Source organism: Triturus cristatus, chromosome 5_1, assembly GCF_964204655.1.
Source record: "Triturus cristatus chromosome 5_1, aTriCri1.1, whole genome shotgun sequence".
NCBI lineage: Eukaryota > Metazoa > Chordata > Amphibia > Caudata > Salamandridae > Triturus > Triturus cristatus.
In genome coordinates, this window is record NC_140587.1 from 948,601,921 (window position 1) to 948,623,100 (window position 21,180).

The 21,180-nt window shown below is 44.6% G+C and overlaps 1 protein-coding gene across 1 annotated transcript in view; it reads right to left on the bottom strand.

The window, feature by feature from the left end:
• Window positions 1-21,180, bottom strand: part of LOC146832706 (uncharacterized) — a 355,069-nt gene that overhangs the window by 97,408 nt on the left and 236,481 nt on the right. The window contains exon 4 of the mRNA XM_085606006.1: window positions 7,475-7,611. Coding sequence (XP_085462132.1) covers window positions 7,475-7,611 — 137 coding nt within the window. The remainder of the gene's footprint in view (window positions 1-7,474; window positions 7,612-21,180) is intronic.

The window sequence follows — 21,180 nt, forward strand, 5'->3', positions numbered from 1 at the left end:
TGAGTCCAGCAGTATTAAAGTCTATTTTTGCTTCATGAGTATTTTTTAATAATTAAATTGGATTCTTATAGTTTTGGTCTTGTTTTACACAGATACATATTGGCTGATTTTCTAAAACTGCTATGGTGTCATTTTGTAGTGTTTTTACTGTATTACTGTATGTTATGTGCAAATGCTTTACACACTGTCTCGGAGATAAGCATGACTGCTCGTGCCAAGCTGCCCAGGGGGTGCATCCTGCGAAACTTGTGCTGACGCTGTCTTCCTGGAAGACAGCGTCAGCACAAGTCGTGCATCCTGCGAAAACCCGCAGCAAACCGCGTCCGTACCTATTTTTTGAAGCCTCGAATAGAAGCTCCAGAAGGCAAATAACCTTCCTTAGGAGTTCTACAGATTGACATTGGAACTCCCCCCGTTTTTGATTCTGGGTATTATCCCTTTATCCCAGCACCCTTACTACACCTTCAAGGTCCTGACGAAAGCCCCCCGACCCTTCGGGGCGAATAAAGGGCTGAAACATGTCGACCAACTATTCGGACTGATTGTGCAGTGGACTCACTAAATGCCCGTTCTGCACAACCTTCCCCTTTTTTATTCTTTCCCCATGCACCAGACAATAATAAAAACATAGTCCAGGTAGCATGAGGGACTAAACCCTTTTTAAACATATTTTTTCACTCAACACGAGCACTTTGTCACAATTTTTATTTCTGATCACTACTGTTAAAATCCAGTGGTTCCCTCCAGGTGGAGGAAGCATAAACAAAACCCAATGATGATGCTGTCACGTTGTTTAGGCGGAGAATCAAGATATACCGCCCTACGAACCACCTAAACGTGAATGAGGGTTTTTTAAGGAATAGATGAAAAACCATATAACCCTGGAAAACAGGTACAAGTGATCCATTCTTTTTTGATTATAAACTACTTGCCGGAAGGTGAATGGATCACATCTCCTTCTATCTCCCCTACCTTGATTTAAATACAATGGTGGAGGGTACCAGGTAAGTGTGGCCATTGTTTGGACCAATGGTGAAGGGGGCCAAATGCGCATGCGATAACAGTGGGGGCGACCGGTGGAGTACCCATGGCCACCATCTTAAAAAGTTAGTTGGGCGTCTTATTGCACTTTATGCAGTTCTTAAGGGAATGATGTCCAATAGCAAAATAATGTATGTAAGCCGTGGGCTGTTGATGTAGTCACTGGTAACCAGTGGTGGAGGGTGCCAGGTAAGCGTGACCGTTTTTGGGACCAGAGGTGAAGGGTGTCAATTATGTATGCGATAACAGGCACGGATGGCAGGTGGAGAAGTTGTGGCCGCCATCTTGGAATGTCTGGCTGGGCGTCTCATTGCACTGTGTACAATGCTTAAGGGAATGATGTGCAATAGCAAACCACTTTCTCCTTTTCTACTATAGAAATATTACTTTCAAAAGATAACAGAAAAGTGCCCTGGTATCTTTCACAGCAAACGATATGGTCTTTGTGTTTCTTGCTTAATGGCCCTTATGATGCTTCATTCTCACTTCTACATTGCTTGGGACATTTCTTATGGGGACCCCAGTGATTTATTGCACTACTGATTAATCTAAAAAAATCTGGTTGTCAGTTGACTTGATTCCCCCGTCAGGCAGCTTTCTGTTGCCTCAGAACATTTTCGTCTATTTAAACTGCAGAATATCGGGAGGAACCAGTATCGCCTTTGCCTCATCAATTGCCTGCACACACCTGAATCTGGAACTAGTGACTCTAGTGGTAACCGGCACATTCTGCAGAGTTGAGCAGGATTTCCGCTCAATCGCCCATAGCGGGATACCTTTAGAGGTATGAATCCACATCTCCGCGGTATACCAGTTGCCTTTGTGCTTGCCAATTTGGGGTGTCAAAGATTTTCAACCAGTGTTACCTGTGCCTTCATGCTCAGTTATCATAAGTGCTGGATTTTCTATAGGATTTTAGCTGCCAGCTGTTTAATGGGGATATTAGTTTCTCATATTTCTTCAGCTTCTAGCTCCTCTCATCCAAGTATTTATTCCAATGGGACAAGACCCTTTTAATACTTTCTCACAATAGATATTTAAGTAATTTAGTTCCGGATGCTTGTAGCTTCATGCAATATGCTACAAATCTGGCACTGGGTCAAGTATGGTTTTATTAGGTTGAATTTGAGACGGATTAGGGCAGATACCCTCGAATCGGGCAGATTATATTGTCATCAGTAGCAGCTACATTGAGCTTTGTCCAGGCAGTTGCTCAGCTCATTTCTGAATGCAAGCATTCCAAATATTAATGCCGGCTTTAATTTGCTTCTAACCACCCCATTGCCGTCAGGTGTTTGAAGTGCGTACATCAACGCAGAAGCTGTGCCTTTTAACATGTTCAAATGAGTTTCAAGGTGTAATTATTCATTTATCCTGGTACCTGGAGATTAGAATGATTTTACCCTCTAGATTCTTTCGTTTTCTGGGTACAATTTGCCCATCCTCATTACTTTGCGGACAATACTATTATTTTTGATTTTGCACTAAGTGCTATACCATGCACTAGCTTTTGACCATCATTTTCATTAATTTATACGACGAGGTTATCTCAGTGTCAGACAAGAACCAATCAAAAGACCAGTTTCTCCACAAGCTGTCTGTTGCTTATGATTATCACTAAGCTCTTATAAATCACCTCTAGGAGAGACTGGCAGTATCAGATACAGTTCTGGGCAGGATCGACCTATTCAAGACTAACAGAAAGCAAAAGATTTGGATCGGCTAATCTGAATCATAGTGAAAACCAATCCTGTTCGGTGTACTACAATTCATTTCCATTCCCACACCAATTCATTATGTCCATTATCCAGTATGCCCATGCGATACATATCTACCACCTTCATTTACAGAAACATGCTGATAACACACATATCAATCTCTGGCTTTAGAAAGACCGTTGTCTAAAAATACCACCAAATGCTTGGAGCATTGTTTTGAATATGAAAAGGAGCCTCATCTTTTTAAGTAGGGAAAAACAAGTTATCTTTGGGCCTGATCTTAACATTAACCCACTCTTCCCTTTCACCTTGGTTACCATGTGTGAACAAGCCCCAAGTCAAGAAACATAGCGGGAGAAGCCACACAGTCATTCCGACAGGTGATGCACCTTTGGCGCATAGGAGAGCAGATTGATCCTAGTCTCCTCCAGATTCTCAGAGCACTTTTTGATTCAAAATTGGTCTAAGTCCCCAGTTCTGGATTTTCGCTTTATGGGGTCCTTTAGGACCACTTCCAAGGGTCCAGGACTGGAGGGGCACCACTTAGAGGGCCAGGATGGACTCAAGCTGGGTACAGGTGTGCGTTCAAGATGAAAGAAGCCCTTTGTGTCCCTGAACAGGAGGCCAGAAACCTAGCCTAGGTACTGGAAAAGCTGAAGATCCAGTCTTTGTACCCAGGTAGAAGACAGCAGAACAACAGGGCAGCTATCCAGCAGAGTGCCAGTACTCCTAGCGGCACAGCAGTTCTTACTAGCAGAGTATCCACAGGTACAGAAGTGTACTGAAGAGTTGGTGTCTGAGGTACCCTTTTTATACCCTGGTGCCCTGGTTCTGGAATGTGGTAGAAGCTTCTAGATAGTGGCTTTGAAGTGCATGGAATTTCCTGACTCCCCTGGCTCCAAGCGGACTGTAGTGACAATGCGGGGTTGTTCGTCACTTTGTGTGGAGGCACAGCACACCCTATTCAGTTTCAAGTGGGGCTGTCAGTTACACCCAGTTATGTGACCCAAGACAGGCTGCAGGCACAAAATTACTAAGGGCAGGAAAATGCCAATTTTCTAAAAGTGCTGTGGCATCCCCTAAGTGGGATGGGTATGCCCAGATGTGGGTCCCTTGCTCGCTGTGCCACTGGATTCAAGCTAGTGTGGCTGGTGAGGGGTGTTACTCCGATACCGGTCCCTGGATGCTGGTTTCCGGTCCAGGGAGGACTCGGCTTGGCAGTTCGGGCTGGACTGTACCCATGAAGAGCAGGGTCAAGACTGATTTGCATATGGCTGGGTCCAAAATGGGATGGCGGAGTGAGCAAAAGAATGATGGATTTAACTCAGATGTTTTGACTGGGGGGGGTCAATGTTTGATTCATTCAGCATTCCATCCATCATTTGTTGCTGCAGCAATTTTTTTAAGGTGGCATTTTTTTAAAAATGCAATGAAAAATCCGACTTTACCATTAAATAATCTGTAGCATTACAATTTCACAGACACCAAACATGACATATCTACCTGCTCCCAATAGGAAATTACAGCTTATTAAATGTAATAAGGAATCTCCAATATTATCCAATGGGAGGGGTAGGCCTCACAGTAGTGAAAAAGAATTTAGGATTTTTTCGCTACCAGGACATGTGAAATTTAAAATTACATGTCCAACCTTTTAATTACACATCACCCTGCCCTATGGGCTACCTAGATCCTACCATAGGGTGACATATGGAATAAAAGAGGAGTTTAAGTCTTGGCAAGGGGAGTTTAAATACCAGCCAGAGCCTGGGATTGAACTGTGAGCCGTGTGCTCCGAAGTCAGCTGCCCTGGCCACTGCACCACGCCTCTCCAATTCTCCAAAGGTAAATTAAATATGCCAATCGGGTATAAGCCAATTAAGCCATGTTTAGAAGAGAGGGCACTTTAGAACTGGTTAGCAATGGTAAACAGAGTCCTAAGGACAACAAAAATGAATTCAGCAAATGGTGGAGGGTAAAAAGGCAAAACGTTTGGGGGTGACCCTGCAGGGAGGCCAGGTCCAACTTCTAGCATTGTGCATTTCCAGACATGTCCTTATTAAAAACTCATTAAAGGAGGACACAGTGCATGTGCCAGGAAAGCTCCAAAAATGCAGGTGTGTAAAGGTTGAAAACAATTCTTTGGAAATATTTTTGTGATGATGGGTATGGGGTGTATTTTGGCCCAGGGCTGGTGTGAACTCAGAGAAATCAATCAACTCCTGACATTTCTGATAATTAAGGACACAGGGAAAACCTATGAAATTTCTGTGGCTGCACGAGTGTCTTACACAGACGTCCCTGTATATAGTCAATGTATGATCAAAAACTCAATTGCCTCATTTACCATTGGGGGTCTGTACAGTTTGTTGGCCGGGGGTCAGTAAACCCTCCTCCTCCGGCATCTCTCCTAACTCCATATATTCCTGAAAACTAGAGACCCAGGAATGGTAATGCATGGTGTCATGGCTTGCATAGATTCCACCACATTTTCCTACTTAGAAACCCACATATACATCAATCCTTGGTTAAGAAAAATGAAAAACAAAAATAATTACATTTTCCTTCTATTACTACAACAGAAACATCTGGAACCTGTGCAGAACAGCTAAATTCCTACCAAACAGCATTTCCACGCTTCACCCAAACACATAGTACCTTACATGTGTGTAGTACTGTGGGACACTAAAGGCCTAAATCTCATATAAAGGGCATTATTGTTGCTTTTTGTGGAATGGCGCTATATTTGGGCTTGGAGGTTGATGGGGCCCCAGGGAAACTTGACCAAACCCAGGCATTTTTAAAAACGGAGTGCAGGGGGATTTGCCTTGCCGGAATCAGATCACCTTTCTTCGTACAGACTGCTCTGCAACAATCAAACCATTTGTTTTAATACAACTCAGAATTCCTAGAAGTATGTCTCAGGTATTTGGCCCCAAATAGCCTCAAAGGTGTCCTGACACCCCATAGCTTTTTCGAAAACTCAGAAGAATCCATTTAGGTGTGGTTGTCCTTTATTTCACTTAACCACAAACTGTGCAAATATCAAGAATGGTTGAAGAAAACTAATCTCATGGTTTGCATAATAAACCAGTGCAGTTTTTGCCTGGGGGTGACTGTCTCCCAGGGGACCCTCTTTTACGTAGGTATTTTCGAAAACTCAAAACTCAGAAGAATCCATTTAGGTGTGGTTGTCCTTGATTTCACTTAACCACAAACTGTGCAAATATCAATTATGGTTGAAGAAAACTATTCTCCTCATGGTTTGCATAGTAAACCAGTGCAGTTTTTGCCCGGGGGTGACTGTCCCCCAGGGGACACTCTTTTACGTAGGTATTTCTGAATACTAAATACCCTGGGAAACCCAGGAAAGTAGCTAGCATATAACCCACCACAATCTCTTGCCCACAGTGCCATGGAAACTGAAAAGCAGCAGCACAAAGACACTTGTCTCCAATAGGAGTTGGAAAACTGGGGAATTGGTGTCCGGACTTAAATATCTTCACATCCTGTTTTCCCACAAACCCGACCACAAATGGTACCATATATGGGGCTCAGCTCAATGCAAAAAAAAAAAAAAGTGACAATTGTGAGCATGAGATTGTATTGTTAGGCAATGTAAGAAAATTTGGTATTATCAAAGAAATACAGTTTTGCACCTTCATCTACTTTGTTCACTGCAAGAGAGTCACTTGTAGCAGACTGGTTAAGGTGTTAGATTCTCAATCTGAACTTTAGGTGCTCAAGTGCTGGTGTCTAAATGGACAAGTGCCTGCTTAAAGGTGTATTCTGTTACAAAGAGTTTCAATGTTCAATGAAATAATTTCTTTACACCGCATCACAACAGATTAGCAGTCCGCCAACCAGCTACTTCTCCTATTACTTGTTTACTCTATGCTGGTCTCCGCCAACCAGCTACTTCTCCTATTACTTGTTTACTCTATGCTGGTCTCCGCCAACCAGCTACTTCTCCTATTACTTGTTTACTCTATGCTGGTCTTCGGCTCACTACAGTGCCCTGCTGCATTTTTGCTATGTTCGCGCTATAGAAGGAAATTCATTTCAACTACATGTTTGCAGCTACATAACTGGCTGGATCTGTCATTCTGCCACAGGGACTGCACATATTCCAGACACATTCTGATAAAGGCACCTTCCACCTTATAGCATTACGAAGTAAACATGTTTCAGATGAGCAAAGGCTGCTGCTGCTCTGCATCAGGAAACCACCGACATGTCCTCTTCAGGTGAGAGCTTGTAGTTTGGCAAGCAAAAGAAGGGGGGGGGATGGGGGAAAGTGGGGTATTTCCATCTTGTGAGAGAAGCCTACCCAGGCAGGCTTTCAATGTCCTCAACATGCTATCTCACTTTTTTCTGTACAGAAATCTATGATCTTTTTTATAAACAGGTGACCCAGAAGCCTGGATGAGTTTGCAACTCTTTCATGGATAATGACTAACGAACTGGGTCCAATAACTAGTGAGTGTGATCGACACATTGATATTTCTATCCACTTAATAGATCGTGTTTACAACACTCTTTTTTGATATATCTTTAGAAATGCCATGAGAAGGACTTAAGCCTATGAGCATTTAGCAATATGAAAATAAATCATTGTCAAACAGTAGATTGGAACTGAATTGAAAAAATTACAACATACTTTTACAATTTTGATATTTCTTACAGAAATCATTCATTTACCAAACAGGTCTTACTTTTGAACATCTTCTGCAGTCTGAAGGTGAGCAACGATGACAGTTAGATGTACTTTTTCCACGGGAATTAGAGCTGGTAGTAGTTTTTCTTCCTTTGTCACTATGAGCTCCTGGACATCTTCAATTGTATCCAAAATCTATGACAAATTTCATGGTAAAGATTAGAAGGAAAATACAGATGAAATATTGTGGCAAACACCGTCTTTAGAACCATTTCTTTTTAGAGCCCAGAATGAATCATTTTCTATTTTGTACTTTGGAAATTGCCCATAAAACAAGATACATTCGCTTCAATTATAAACAAGGGTTGGGGTGAGATTCTATTTGCAAGATCCCACTTTTTAGAAGAGGGAAACCACTAATTCTCTTTGCTTCTATATTCAGACCAAAGTAAACGTGGTCCATCTTGAAGACACCCTGCTGTATGCGGAGTTAATCTGAGTTTGTACGCTTTGGGCAGTGACGTGTCACGTCAGCCCGGGGTTATTGACCCTCAATTTTAGCAATTGAGATTTGCTTACCACTCCTGTCCTGGGGTCACAAAGCTAACATACTCCAACTGGGTGACTAAGTACTCCCCTTTAGCACTTGGCTCTTGCTTGGTAGAGGGCTTTTTTTTTTTATATAGAGTTTTATATAGCGCGAACTAGACCCGAATCAGGTATCAGAGCGCTTTACATGAGCACCAGTTTCGTTACAGGACACATTCATTCTTTTTTTTTGTTACGCACAGGGAGATTAAGTGATTTGCCCAGAATCACAGAATGTTGAGCGTGGTTGCCGAGACTCGAGATTCGAACCCACTTCCCCAGTTTTGAGGTCGACCGCTCTAACCGTAAGGCTACATCCTCTCCCCCACATTAAACAGTCCTGGATTATTCAATGAGATGGCTTATGGCTAGTTGATGATAATGCAGTTAAATACTGCAAAGTCTATCCTTAATTTGCCCAAACACACAACTAGACTCCACTGGACTCCACTGCCACAGACCAGGTTTCACAGCACGGGAAGCAGACGTGGGAGTCGCCCTTGACTAGAGTTGGACTTGGGGGCCCCTTGGTCACCACAGAAGGGATGAATGATCATCGTCAATGTCAAAACACTTTTGAATGATTGCCCACTTCAATGACAGATAACAGCAAATGGCTTTCCAAAATGTCTGAGCACAGCTTTACCCAAAAATGCGGAGGACTTGAGAGCCAGCACTAGGCATTTAAAGCTGAATTAGCCCTACCTTTTCTCTTCGCGCCAAACCTTTCTAGAACATTTCTACTGCAATTGCACAGGATTTGTTTTAGTCCCCTAACAGAAGCATAAATTACAGATAAATAATGTTTGGACTGACTGCACCAGGGATCTTAATATTCATCCGTTTCGTATGGTTAAGTTATAATTGCTTTTCAAGACTCATCTTTGGCTCAGTTCATTTTTTGCAGCACTTCTTAGTTGCTCAAAATCAAAGTATAAACATCATATTTTCATTAAAGCAAAATTTTCATTTTTCTGGCAAGATCACAAGACTAGTCAGAGAGGGACTGAACACATTTGCTTTTTGAAGTGGGCCTTGATGATCGAGGAGAGGGGGAATTCACCACATTTTAAATTACTTTGTTGTGTTCACATCAATTAGTTTATTGAGCAACACGAAAAACCTTTCCAATAGAGGGGATGTTTTAAGTGCTCCTTCCCTATTTTGTGAACCTACAACCTGGAAATACACACATTGTTTTAATCAAGAAACATGTAGTAGACTGGTGTTTTCATTTGTCGTTAATTTATCAATGAACTGCGTTTTAAATCGTGGTCCTAATTTCTAAGGGCTGTTTCCATTCAGCCGCCAGCAAGTCGAGCAAATTAGAGCAAGTGAAAGCAGTGGGTGGGCATCCACTGCCCTGCGTGTGCCCCACCTGGGTGGAGAGATGGTGCTGGATACTGGAACCCTCTGCCCACATCAACCACGGAAGCCGCGCTGCCGTATGCGTTTTAAAGGGGCGATGTAGTTACATTGCTACCGACAAGCCCGAAAACAGTGTGACCTCTACTCCCCACGGCTTACAATTTAAAAAGCAGTGGATGCAGAGTTCCTTGTGCGTCCACCTTTCAGGCAGCAATACAAATGTCATGATAACTCTTGTGATTAATGTTCCTGCTAGAGAGATCAGATTTTTGTTTAGTGGCAGTTTTTAAGTAACGCAGAGGGTTAATATGACTGCTGCAAACAACAGATCTGTATTTAAAGTGGATAGCTTAGTAAAGCCAGCATTTTAAAGCAAATGAAATGTATGCAAAAGAGGGGTTATGGAGAGCGGAGGGGCTCTTTTGTCAGATGGTAGTGGGGGAATCTGAGGAGGTCATGTGGATGGGCGCAAAAAAAGATTGTCACACTGGGCGCCACCAGCGCTAAGGTCGGCCCTGTTCCCGACTGCCGTGGGTGAACAAAAGAAGTACCAGGCTCATATCTTTGTGCGTCCTCTGTGATTGAGGTACAAGTGGACATTTTTTGTTATTTTTTTTAAAGAAAATGTATTAGTTCAGGTAACACAATGCAAACAACAATCAGGGGTGGACATCATGAGCTCCACTTCATACAAAGGTATACCACATTAATATCCCAGTCACTGGGAGAAGAGAAATCATACGTCCATGGGACATGCATTTTGCAGGCTATGCAATTGACAACCATGTAATAAGTTTGCAAACATTGGATATCAAAACCGGTACATTTGTCATTTCTGACAGTATCAACTATCATTGGCATTGTCTGCTTTTGAGGCCAGGTAGTCCCTGTTGTGTTGTAGCGCCCCAGCCTAGGAATTAGGCGCTGTGCATTTTTTTAAATGACATGGACACCAGTTTTGCTGCGTGGCAATGACCACAAGGTTCCGCCCCGGCCTTTATATTAGCATGTCCCGCACATTATGAGCTCATACCATACAGCTCATACTTGCGGGGTTGCCCCACAAAACTCTCCTCTCTCTCAGCACTATGTGAGATGTTCCACATCCCCAGCATAACATTCCTCCTTTACCCAAACTAAACCAAAACAAATATAATATAACCAACTGAAGATGCTCTGACTCGCATCCAAACAACATCATCATATACAACAAACCTTCTGTGAGTGACTTAGCCATCAGCACACAAAGTAACTGGGAAAACATGTTCAGATACAGCATCATTGATATCAATGTTTCATTTTACTCCAACACAAAATCTTTCAACTTCTGGAGGCCACGGGTCTAGGACACAGGTCATATCTCTCCACCCCTTGCTAACTGGGACCACACACCCTGCCTTCCATCTTAACGTGAGATGGAGAAAACCCCAGAGAAGGATCTGCACCACTAGGACTTCTCCCACCACACCCCTGGGGCTCAGAAGAATCTATCAGCTTGTGGTGATGGTCGAACCCCAGCTCTGATGGCAGAGGAGAGGAGTAAACATCACTATGCGGAAGTCCTACATGCTCATGTTCACCTCCATGTTCAACCTTGGGAGAAGCACAGCAAGTATTTCCTGGGTCTGACTCTGGCTGCCTGGACAGTTTAGAATGGAACACATTCCTCCCAACAGTTTCCCTCCGCTTCCGGGCAGTGATCGTAGTTCCTTTTGCAGCACTCATTCTCCACGGCTCGATCTCAAATGGCAACAGAAACTTTCCTCCCAGATGTCGGTTCCTTGACAAGCACCATGTCGCCGACTTAAAACTGCTGCAGCTTGGCTAGTTTGCTCCTTGATATACTGTTACCCTGCACATGTCTCTGCTGCAACGCTTTTGCAGCTTTCACTTGGGAGTGCAGAAGGTTCTCCAACGTGAGGAATGGTGTCTCCCACCATCTGATTTCATGTGCAGAGCACTGGGGATATTCCGGTTGTGACATGCGGAGTGCGATGATACTCACGAAGGAAGGCATACAGCGAGCACTCCGTGTTCTGACTGTTGGCGAGCGCTATTCTCAAGAATTTATTCAAAGTTCGCATGAAGAGTTCTGCTTCACCACTGGCTCGCATCCATCGAGGAGTTATCTTCTGGTTGTGCAGGCATCGTGAGGCAAGATACTCCGCAAACTCTTGGCTCAATAAAGGAGGACAGTTTTCAGTCCTGAGTTCATCCAATAGGCCATGAGTTGCCATTACCTTCTCCAGCCAAGGTCTGTTCTGGCCAGCAGTCATCGACTCCAGGATTTCAACTGCCAAATACTTTGAAAAATCATCTATTATTACCAACATAGGTCATCCATCAGGTAGACTTCCAAAATCAGCACTCGGTCTGTAACAAGAAACAGGGGAAATAGACTCAGTAATGAGGGGCACTGGCGGCTCAGCCGAGGTACCGGCTTGACACACAGAACACCGTTTCACGGTGTGTTCCAGCCGGTCATCCAAACCAGGGAACCAGACCTTACATCAGAGTGTGGACTTCGTCTTCACCACCCCTTGATGGTCAGAGTGAGCAAGACTGACTACCTGTTTTTGCAATGAGGCTGGGATTGCCAAGCGAGGACCTCTTAACAGACATCCTTCCGGGGAAACAGCAAGTTAATGTCTGACATCATATAATGATAACCTCGGACGTACTTCATCCGTTCGCGGAGAGGCAATGTAGGCGAGGGTGTACCAGTTTCCAGATGCCACAGCTGAGATAGCTAACTGAAGACAGTCATCTGTCTGGGTGGTGGCTACAATATCCTCCCGGGAGATGGGCGGAGGGCTTGACTACACTACTACTAGCTGCACGTACTCCTCCACAGCCTCAGCATCTGACTCTTCACAGAAAGTGGCTGCTTTGGCATGCCTGGAGAGATAGCCTTCCAGAATTTGTGACCCTTCTCAGTATACCATTGTGAAACGGTATTCTCATAACTGAAGGATCCACTTCTCAGTTCTGGGAAGGTGGCTTGGACGAGGAGCCAGTGAACAAAAGTATCAGTGGTTTATGGTCCGTGTGGACTAAAAATGGATGGCCATAAAGATAAAGATGAAAATGGCAACATCTCCAATGGACCGCAATGGCTTCTTTCTCAACGTTTGAATATCACTGCTCAGTATCTGTAAGAGCACGAATGGCACAAGCCACAGGAGCCCATTCAGCATTGTACTGTTTTCGGAAGAGTACTGCCCCCAGACCAGGAGAACTAACATCGACAGACAACTCAGACTCATGATGGAGGTCAAAGTAGGCAAACGTGGTTTGTGCCGATAAAGCTTGCTTTGTTGCTTGAAAAGCCTCCTCCTGGGTGGGCCTCCATTCCAAACCACTTGTGTTTTGGTCGGTTCTTGAAGTGGAGCTGCGAGAGTGGTCATATTTTGAATGAATCAGCCACAATACATGACAATACCCAAGAAACTGCAGACTCCTGTAACGCTGACCGGTGCTAATTGAATGTCTCGAACTTTTGCGGGATCCGGCATGACCTCATTTTCAGAAAAAATATATTTGAAGAACGATATCGCTCTTTGGAGAAATGCACACTTCTCACGGTGAAGAGTGAGACAAATGTCCTGCAAATCGCTAGAATGCCGCCCTCAGTCTGTCAAGATGTTGTTCGATGGTTGGGGCATGCACCAGAATATCATCACTGACATTGATGACCTCCTCAGGACCAGCCAACATGCCCCTGACGGTATCTTGAAATATTTCAGCCGCGCTTGACACCCCGAAGCTCAGGCATCTGTATAGCCTTAGGCCCACATGGGTGGAGAAGGTAGTGGTGGACCTTGATTCCGGATCCAGCAACAGTTGATGTTATCCTGCCTAAAGATCCATCTACGAGAACCATCTTGAACCACTCACTTCTGCCACAATATCATCCACATTGGTGTCAGGTGACGTTCACACCTGATGGCCAAGTTAGGTAGGCCCATGTCAACGCTAATCTGGACTTCACCCTGCTGTTTGGACTTGTGGGCTACCACGACTGGGGAGACCCAAGGCATTGGGCCTTTCACCCTCTCAATGAGGTCTGCCTGTTCCAGTTTTTGTAATTCCTCCTCCACCTTCTGACGCAGATGGGAAGCCACCCGGCATTGTCGCAGAGCGACCAACTGTATTGACTCATCTATGTGGAGGTGAATGAGACTGCTCTTTAGACACCCAATGCCTTGGCATAGCGGGGAGAATTCAGCCACCAGATCACCCACACTTCTTAGGTGTATACTCGCAGCAGGCTTGGGACAGGCCTTTTTCTTTTAAGACCCCACAGCTGCCACCACATTGGCAGGCTCTGTTTTTACTTGTCTCGTTAGCGATGATTCCAGGTGCGCCGTGCACACCTTTGACAGTTCCTTCAATCGCCCCATCATGAGCATATCCGCCATGGACATACCTGGGACCTGGAGAATATTTTCCCTCAGTTTGATAGATATGCACTGGGGATGAATTTCATGGTCTGCATTAGGCAATGTGCTGGTACTTGCCCGTTTCATTAGTCGAGAAAGTGTCCGCTGACTCCTCAGGAAGCGGTCTGTCCTGGCATAGGCTCAAAGTCAGGATTCGCATGCATTTCAAAATACGCTGTGAGGGCTCATTTCAGAGTAGCGTATGTAAATGGAGGGCCATCCTCCACTACCGACTTCACAGTTTGTGAAATGTAGCACCATCTATGCAGGAGCATGGCCACGTCTGTTGTTGTCTATAGCAACTGCAGCAAACTAGCTCTTGAGTTTACCACCCATTCATTCCATCGTGCTGCCTGCGCAGACGGGGGGGGCCTCCACGGCAAAACGTTCAAGTGCTGGTACTGATTCAAGTGCCATTACTGATTCCATGGGTAGCCAATGAATAAGGAAAAGAACAGTGCAGAGACCTCACCAACCTGGTCAAGCTGCGACGAGAAGGCAAAACACCCCAGACAGAGAGAATGCACTTTTAGTAGTGGGTGGGGTCCACCTACAGATGAGTGGTGCAGCCAACAGCAGGAAATCTTCACCCACCTCAAGGAGCAGGCAGCAGAGGGTTCACAATTGAGCAGGCAACATCCTGGGAATCACAGGGCCACTTGCAGTGTGAAAGTCACAACCAAGAGAGTGACGTGCATGCCCTTGAAAATGCAGCAGGGAGCACTATGAATGAAACAGCAGAAGAAATAGTCTCTCCTGTTGACCCCTCAGCATGGAGTACTATGTAGGCACTGTAGATGTTGTTACCAGGCTAACAGGAATGCTAGTCACATATATGCAGGATAACGCACTCCCGGTATTCCAGAATTCGATTCGCACTCAATTTAAAGCGTGCTTGAAGGGTCTCACTCTCTGATCCTTGAGTGTACACAGATAATATTAACGAACAGCGTTCCCCACTCGGGGTTTGTCCCTTTAAGCATAGCCGGTGTCCCTATTACAAGGGGTCAAGCATCTTCATTCAAGTAAATCAAATTTTGATCAAAGTTCAATTGCAGTATTTTATTAATCAAAGGTGGTATTCAATTTCTTCATCCCACCTAGTTAATAGTTATACTTCTTTATAGAGTGTTTCTCTACAATAGAGGTGTTTAGTGTCATCCCATCCCAAAGCATTTGGGGCCCAGATGACCCTTCGTCAGGGGGTATCAATTATGCCTTTCTGTGCAAAAAAACGCGTACAAGTTAACCATTAACTAGGTGGGATGAAGAAATTGAAGAAGGTAGCAAGAATACTATCTTCAGAGTTACCCAAGCTTAATCCTAGATTATGGTGGATAATTCGACTAAACTCCAGCCAGGTAATTCTGTATGGGTAAGCAAAAGAAAGACAGTCAACAACAGGGCCCTATTCAAAGTTCATTCAGATTTCGACCAGATATCTCCAGAGCAGGCCTAGATCTTGTAATATGCTCGATGTAGGTAAGACCCAGCTCATTATTACAAATAAATGCTGGGGTACCTTGAAAAATAGCTAATGATCTTCTAAGAATTGCATTCTTGGCTTATGCAATGCTTTACAAACAATATAACCCCAAATACTGGAACAGTGGGGAGCTGCTGAAAGGCTCTTAAAAGTATATATTGTGCGTATCCCTCTAATTGGCTTGGACCCCGATTTCGAAGTGAACCAGAAGACAGCCGTATCAGTCTTTATCTGATGGGTCTTAAGACAGATTTCAGGTGCCCAGTTTCCATGATTATGAAATAAGACCCCCAAATAGCAAATGTGGATACTCTTGGCGTCTGAATGTTTTTATTGGCAAACTGCCTAGTTTTGGGGACTCCCTTTCCGCAAAGCAGAAAAAACTTTTTTTCATAATGACATTATTATTCAGCCCATCCATAAATGCCGTAAATGAGCAGCAGCTATTGTAGTTCGTTCGTAGTGCATACCATGAGGAGCAGGTTATCTGCATACAGCAGGGCAGGTATCAGTCGAGTGCCTATCTTTGGTACGTCAATGGTTGAATACAAGAGGGCTTGTTCAAGACAATTTATGTCCAATGTAAATAAGTAGAGGGAAAGATGCACTCTGAACTTAAAAAGAACTAGTGCATTCACCTCCTTGTGCCGACCCAAACTCTGGCAGTTACATTCTGCTAGAGATCGCTCAGCATATGTATCATGTGGGGATCTCCACCCATTGACTGCCACAATTTAATGTGGTTAACACGGTCAAATGCGCTGCTAAGACAGATAGAAGTCAAAAAAAGAAAATCTCTCTTGAATTTGTTGTATTTCCTCACTAATAGTTCAAAATGTAAAAATTGTTATAGAGTGCCTAGGCCCTTCCTAAATTCGAACTAGATCTCAGATGATAGATTGTTCCTCAGCCCATGTTTCCAATATCTCCAGGAAGATTATGTCCAAAACGGTTACCAAACTATCAAAGAAATTGGACAGTAGCCCTGCGGGTCATATCTATCACACTTCTTAAATACCGAGAAAATCCTTGTATTTGACCAAGTAGAAGGAAACCCACACTTACATTCAAAACGGTAATTAATAACGGAGTCCAAAAGATAATGTTATCTTAAAAACATATCAAATTGAACCAGCCTATGCAACTTATTGAGTGCCTGTTGAATTTCATTGATGGATAAATGTTAATTAGGGCCAAAGGATGCCAGAGTACGTTGTCAATCTCATAGTCACACACAGTAACCTGCCTCATTAATAATATTTAACCTGGTCATTCTGCGACTTCCTGTGACTGGAGAGTTTGTGCCCTAACATATTAGTACATAGAATGCTTTGCAAAACCAGAGACTGCTCGCAAAAAGCTGGTGAACAACGCACAACCACTTTTTGTGACCTCTCTTAGTGTATCTCTTAGTATTTCAGGCCTTTAATTTCTTTTTGTATGACCAATATCATCTCCATCAAACAAATGTATTGAATTTGTAGACATATTAAAACAGTTTTTGTGATCTACAATACCAGATTTTCACCTTTTTAGGTCGAGGACCGTCCGGTGTGCCGAAGGCAGAACCGGAAGTCGGAGATTTAATGATTCTTAGAGTGGCTATTTAGCCCGCCTCTCTTTTTGCTTCTCCTCCATTGGCTGGCTTCCTAAACGGAGGCCAGCCATTGGAGGAGAGAGCCGTCCCTCCAAATAGGCTCCGTCTTTTTCAGATTCGGGGGCGTGTTCCGTGCTGTTCTTTCCACTTTTTAGCCACGCCCTTTCTCAGGCGTGTTTTTCTCTCCTCCAGCCAATGGCAAGAGGAGAGAAAAAGAAACACGCCCCCGAATCTGAAAACGCCACTGCGTTTCTCCGAGGCATTTCTGCTTTGCCTCGGAGAAAGGCGGTGGTGTTTATGGCGTGATCCCCGTTGCTCCTCGGTCTGGTGTCCTACGTCTATTTGTGGAGGTAAATGGTTGTAACGAAAGTGACGTTATCTCAACCACTCAGAATGAAAGAATGTTAATTGCTCTTTAGTGCTGTTCCTAGGTCGCCAGGCGGTGCGCACAATGTAAACACAGATCAGACCACAACAATCATGTGATGATCAGGAGTCTTCCCACCCACCCAGCCAAGTAAAAACAAAACCGAAAGTGCTAAATAAAGAAAAACCCAAGGTCTGCCGAGAACTCTCCATATCGTCCAAACACTTTGGTTGAATGGGAGGTTGAAAGGCAGGGATGGCGTGAGAGGAAAGCCGTGAGGTTCCAGTCGCACTCAGTCAGCCGTTTTGCCCCTTCCCTCGGATCGTCGAACGCCATGACACACCCAATGTGAGTACGGGGGGCGCCAGGGACACTCCGCGTACAGCCCTCGAGCAGCGCCTTGAGTACTTCCCTTTCATGCGGCTCTTCCGGACATGTTCTTGGGTGCTGAGCCTTTCTCCTATAACGGTTTAGCTGGATTTGGGTTTAATTGTGGCCCGGGGTACCTGATGCTGTATAATATTTGGCATCCTTTGGAATTCTCGTAGCCTCGTCATACAAGGATGTGGTGGAACAGCTAGCGCTGCTGATTATGGAATTCGGCAACCAGGCACAAGTCTAGGCTTTGGCTCAACATTCTGCGATTCTGGGCAAATCATTTAAATTGCCTTTTTAATAAAAAAAAAAATTCATGTGTCCATGGGTAATGTAACTGGTGTACGTGTAAAGCGCTCCAATACCTTCAGTACGAGGTCGCGCTTTAGAAAACTGCAGAATAAAATATGCAGCAGTTACTGTTACGCACTCACATGTTTAAAGCAAAGCTCAAGTTAAGCAGGCGAAGTGCAGCCTAGGACTGCACCTCTCCCGAAGACTGCTACATTCAGCCTGCTACATTCAGCCTGCCTCACTTCCACAAGTGACTACCACCAGCCGCCCCCTCCCCCAGGAGGCTGAAACATTCAGCTCCCTCGCACACTCACTCCCGCTCTCCCTAGGGGGCTGACTCAGTCAGCGTGTCTCACTCTCACAGGTGACTACCACAATCAGAAGCCCCCCCACCTACGCACTAGAGGGTGCAATGAACTTCAACAATCAGCACCAATTCCCCACACGCAACGGTGACCACACTGTGTACTGCCCAAATCTGCGCCAATTTCTCACCGCCACATGATTGCAGCTCCACAGAATACTGTTACATTAAGCGCCAAGTTTCTCATTCCCTCAGAACTGCATCTCAACATGGGGCTATTTCTAAAACGCAATCCCACATCACCACGGTGACTGGCGCAACCAGCATCTCTTCCTCGCAGCACCCTCTCCACATAACTCCAACATCAGTCACCTCCCTCATTTCCCAAAAGCGACACACATGGGGCTGCCACATTCAACACCTTCCGTCCCATACGCACGCCCCGGCACAGGCAACCTCAGCAGTCAGCATCCCTTCCTCACTTCCAGGTAAGCTCATGCCCAGACTGCCAGAGGGCGCGCCCTTTTCTCATGCCCTGGGAACATCCAGCCGGACTGCCAGAATCAGCTGGCTGGAGGATAGCTGGAGAAAGCTGCGACGGGAGACACCCCCTTCCTAGACCGTACTACTCTGGAGGGGGCTGGGGAGGTGTGCCTGAAAGGCTGCGCGGCTTCTCGTGCTTAAAGTCCCTCTATCACCCCGCAGAAGCCCAGGCTGTGCTCTCGCCATGGAAAGGAGTGATGCGACTTCAAGCAGAGAAAGTTACAAAGAGCCGGAGTGAGGACAGGAATGCAGAGTGCGACGAGTGATATCAGAGGGCTGAGACCATTGCATTTTTGCTATGTATGTAGCTGGTAAACTTTTTCTTGAATTCTGACGCATTCCCAAAGAGCATGGGTGCCCATATTACATCGTATTTTCTTTCTTGAGCTGACCTGTAACACATCTCTGTATTATGTGGGTTGCAAACTAGTATTGTTTCGCTTCCGTTGGGACAGTTGGGGTAGCACACGTTTTTATTATTTGGAAATATAAAGGTTGGCGCTGAACCGAGTTGTGTCCCGATGACAAGGACCCACATGCAGTATTCCAGCAGGAAGGTCCTTTTACTTTTTTGACCCTACTTTGTTCTTTTGCCCTCGTCATTGTTAAGTGCATACGTTATTTGTCCTCAAAGTTGGGACTTGTGCCCTTTAAAATCAGTAACTCATGTTCTCCTGGCCAGATCAGTAGGAAGTGGGCCTTGTTTCAGGAAGCTTTTTTATTTAACCCTTCTATTTGGTTGTTCCAGTTTCTGTGGACTTTATTGTAAAAGCTATCTCTTTAAAAATATATATATTTCTGAAGTGTGTATTGCATCATAAGCAAACAAGGGAAGCTGAATGTTGTACATCCACAAACTGATAGCCAGTACATTTGGATACTTTGCAGTATATATGTGTGAGTGGGTTGTGCTGTTAGATGTTGAGTATGTTGTTCTCTTACACATTTATTGTAGTTTTGGAGTGAGTTGTTTCTTATAGCTATGGCATATGGTAAGCAGCTCTCTGGTTTTCAGAACGAAGGATGGTGGTGTTCTGACACATTCTAACAATGTAATTTGTGGTGCATCTGTGATCGTCTAGAATTACTTATCAGTGACAAGCAGCAGTGTTTCTGTCCTCACCCGCCTTGAGTTGTGGGATGCATCCTTAAAAAGCCTTTGTTGCTCTTTTATAGCAGCTCCACATTGAACAGTATGTAGCAGCAGGGTGCACGGAGACAAGCACTTCAAAACCTGTTTTTCTTCAAAGCCATCCTGCTTATCTTGTTATTTATTAATTTACAGTGGAAAGTCACTGTTAATCTTCTTGCTTTTAGAATTACAGAGTGCTCGTGGATTCATGTTCACTCCCTCTATCACCTCTTTCCCCCCTCCCAATCAACCCCAGCCAGATCGCTCTCACATCCAAACATGCTTTATTTAATCGCTCTACATAGTGCATCTTTTCGTCCCCCCCACCTCAGGAACCTGCAAGCACTTTTCCTTTTAAAAAATAGCAGAAGGACTACAATTTTACCTCACCTGAGTACACAGAATGACAGTGCTCCTCAGCAGAGAATTACAGAAGAGACAGTAAGAACATAAATAGAATGCAATGTTTAAAGTCAGCAGCATGTCTGTGTGGCTCTGTGTAAGTGTGTGTGGCTCTGTGTAAGTGTAAGTGGCTCTGTGTGTGTGTGGGAGGCTATGTGTGTGCCTCTGTGTGTGTGGCTCTGTGTGGGTGGCTTTTTTTGTAGGTGGCTCTATGCGTGGGTGGCTCTGTGTGTGGGTAACTGTGTGTGTAGGTGGCTCTGTGTGGGTGGCTCTATTTGTGTGTGGGTTGCTCTATGTGAATAGCACTCTGTAGGTGGCTCTGTGTGTGTGGGTGGCTTTGTGTGTGTGGCTCTGTGTGTGGGTGCAAATGCAATAGGTCTCGCATTTGAGAGAGATTAAGCTATTGACATTGTAAATAACAATGCAGTTTCTTTAAATGTTTTAAAAACAAAAACAAACAAAAATAATGTCAGGAGCAATGCCAATAGCTCTAACTTTAACAATGCCGAGACCATTGCATTGAACTGGCGTTGGCTGATAAAGTGGCCAACAGGAAGGGGCTGCTGGGAGGTGAGTGAGTGGTTGTGAAGATGTGGGAAAATGCAAGGTTGGCCCCCTAGAAACGTAGCGCGTGAGCTGAAGGTCACACTTGCATGGTGAGGGCGACTCTGTGTGTGTGTGTGTGTGTAAAAGTGTAGCTTTATATTTGTCACTCTATATTGCACTGTGTGAATGTATATACATCTGTGTGTGTACACATGTGTCTGTGTAGATTGCTTTATGGCTAAGTGTCACTATTTAGAAGTAGCTATGTCTGTGTGTACCTAAGTTTAGGCTGGATATATGTGTGTGGCTCTGTGTGTAAC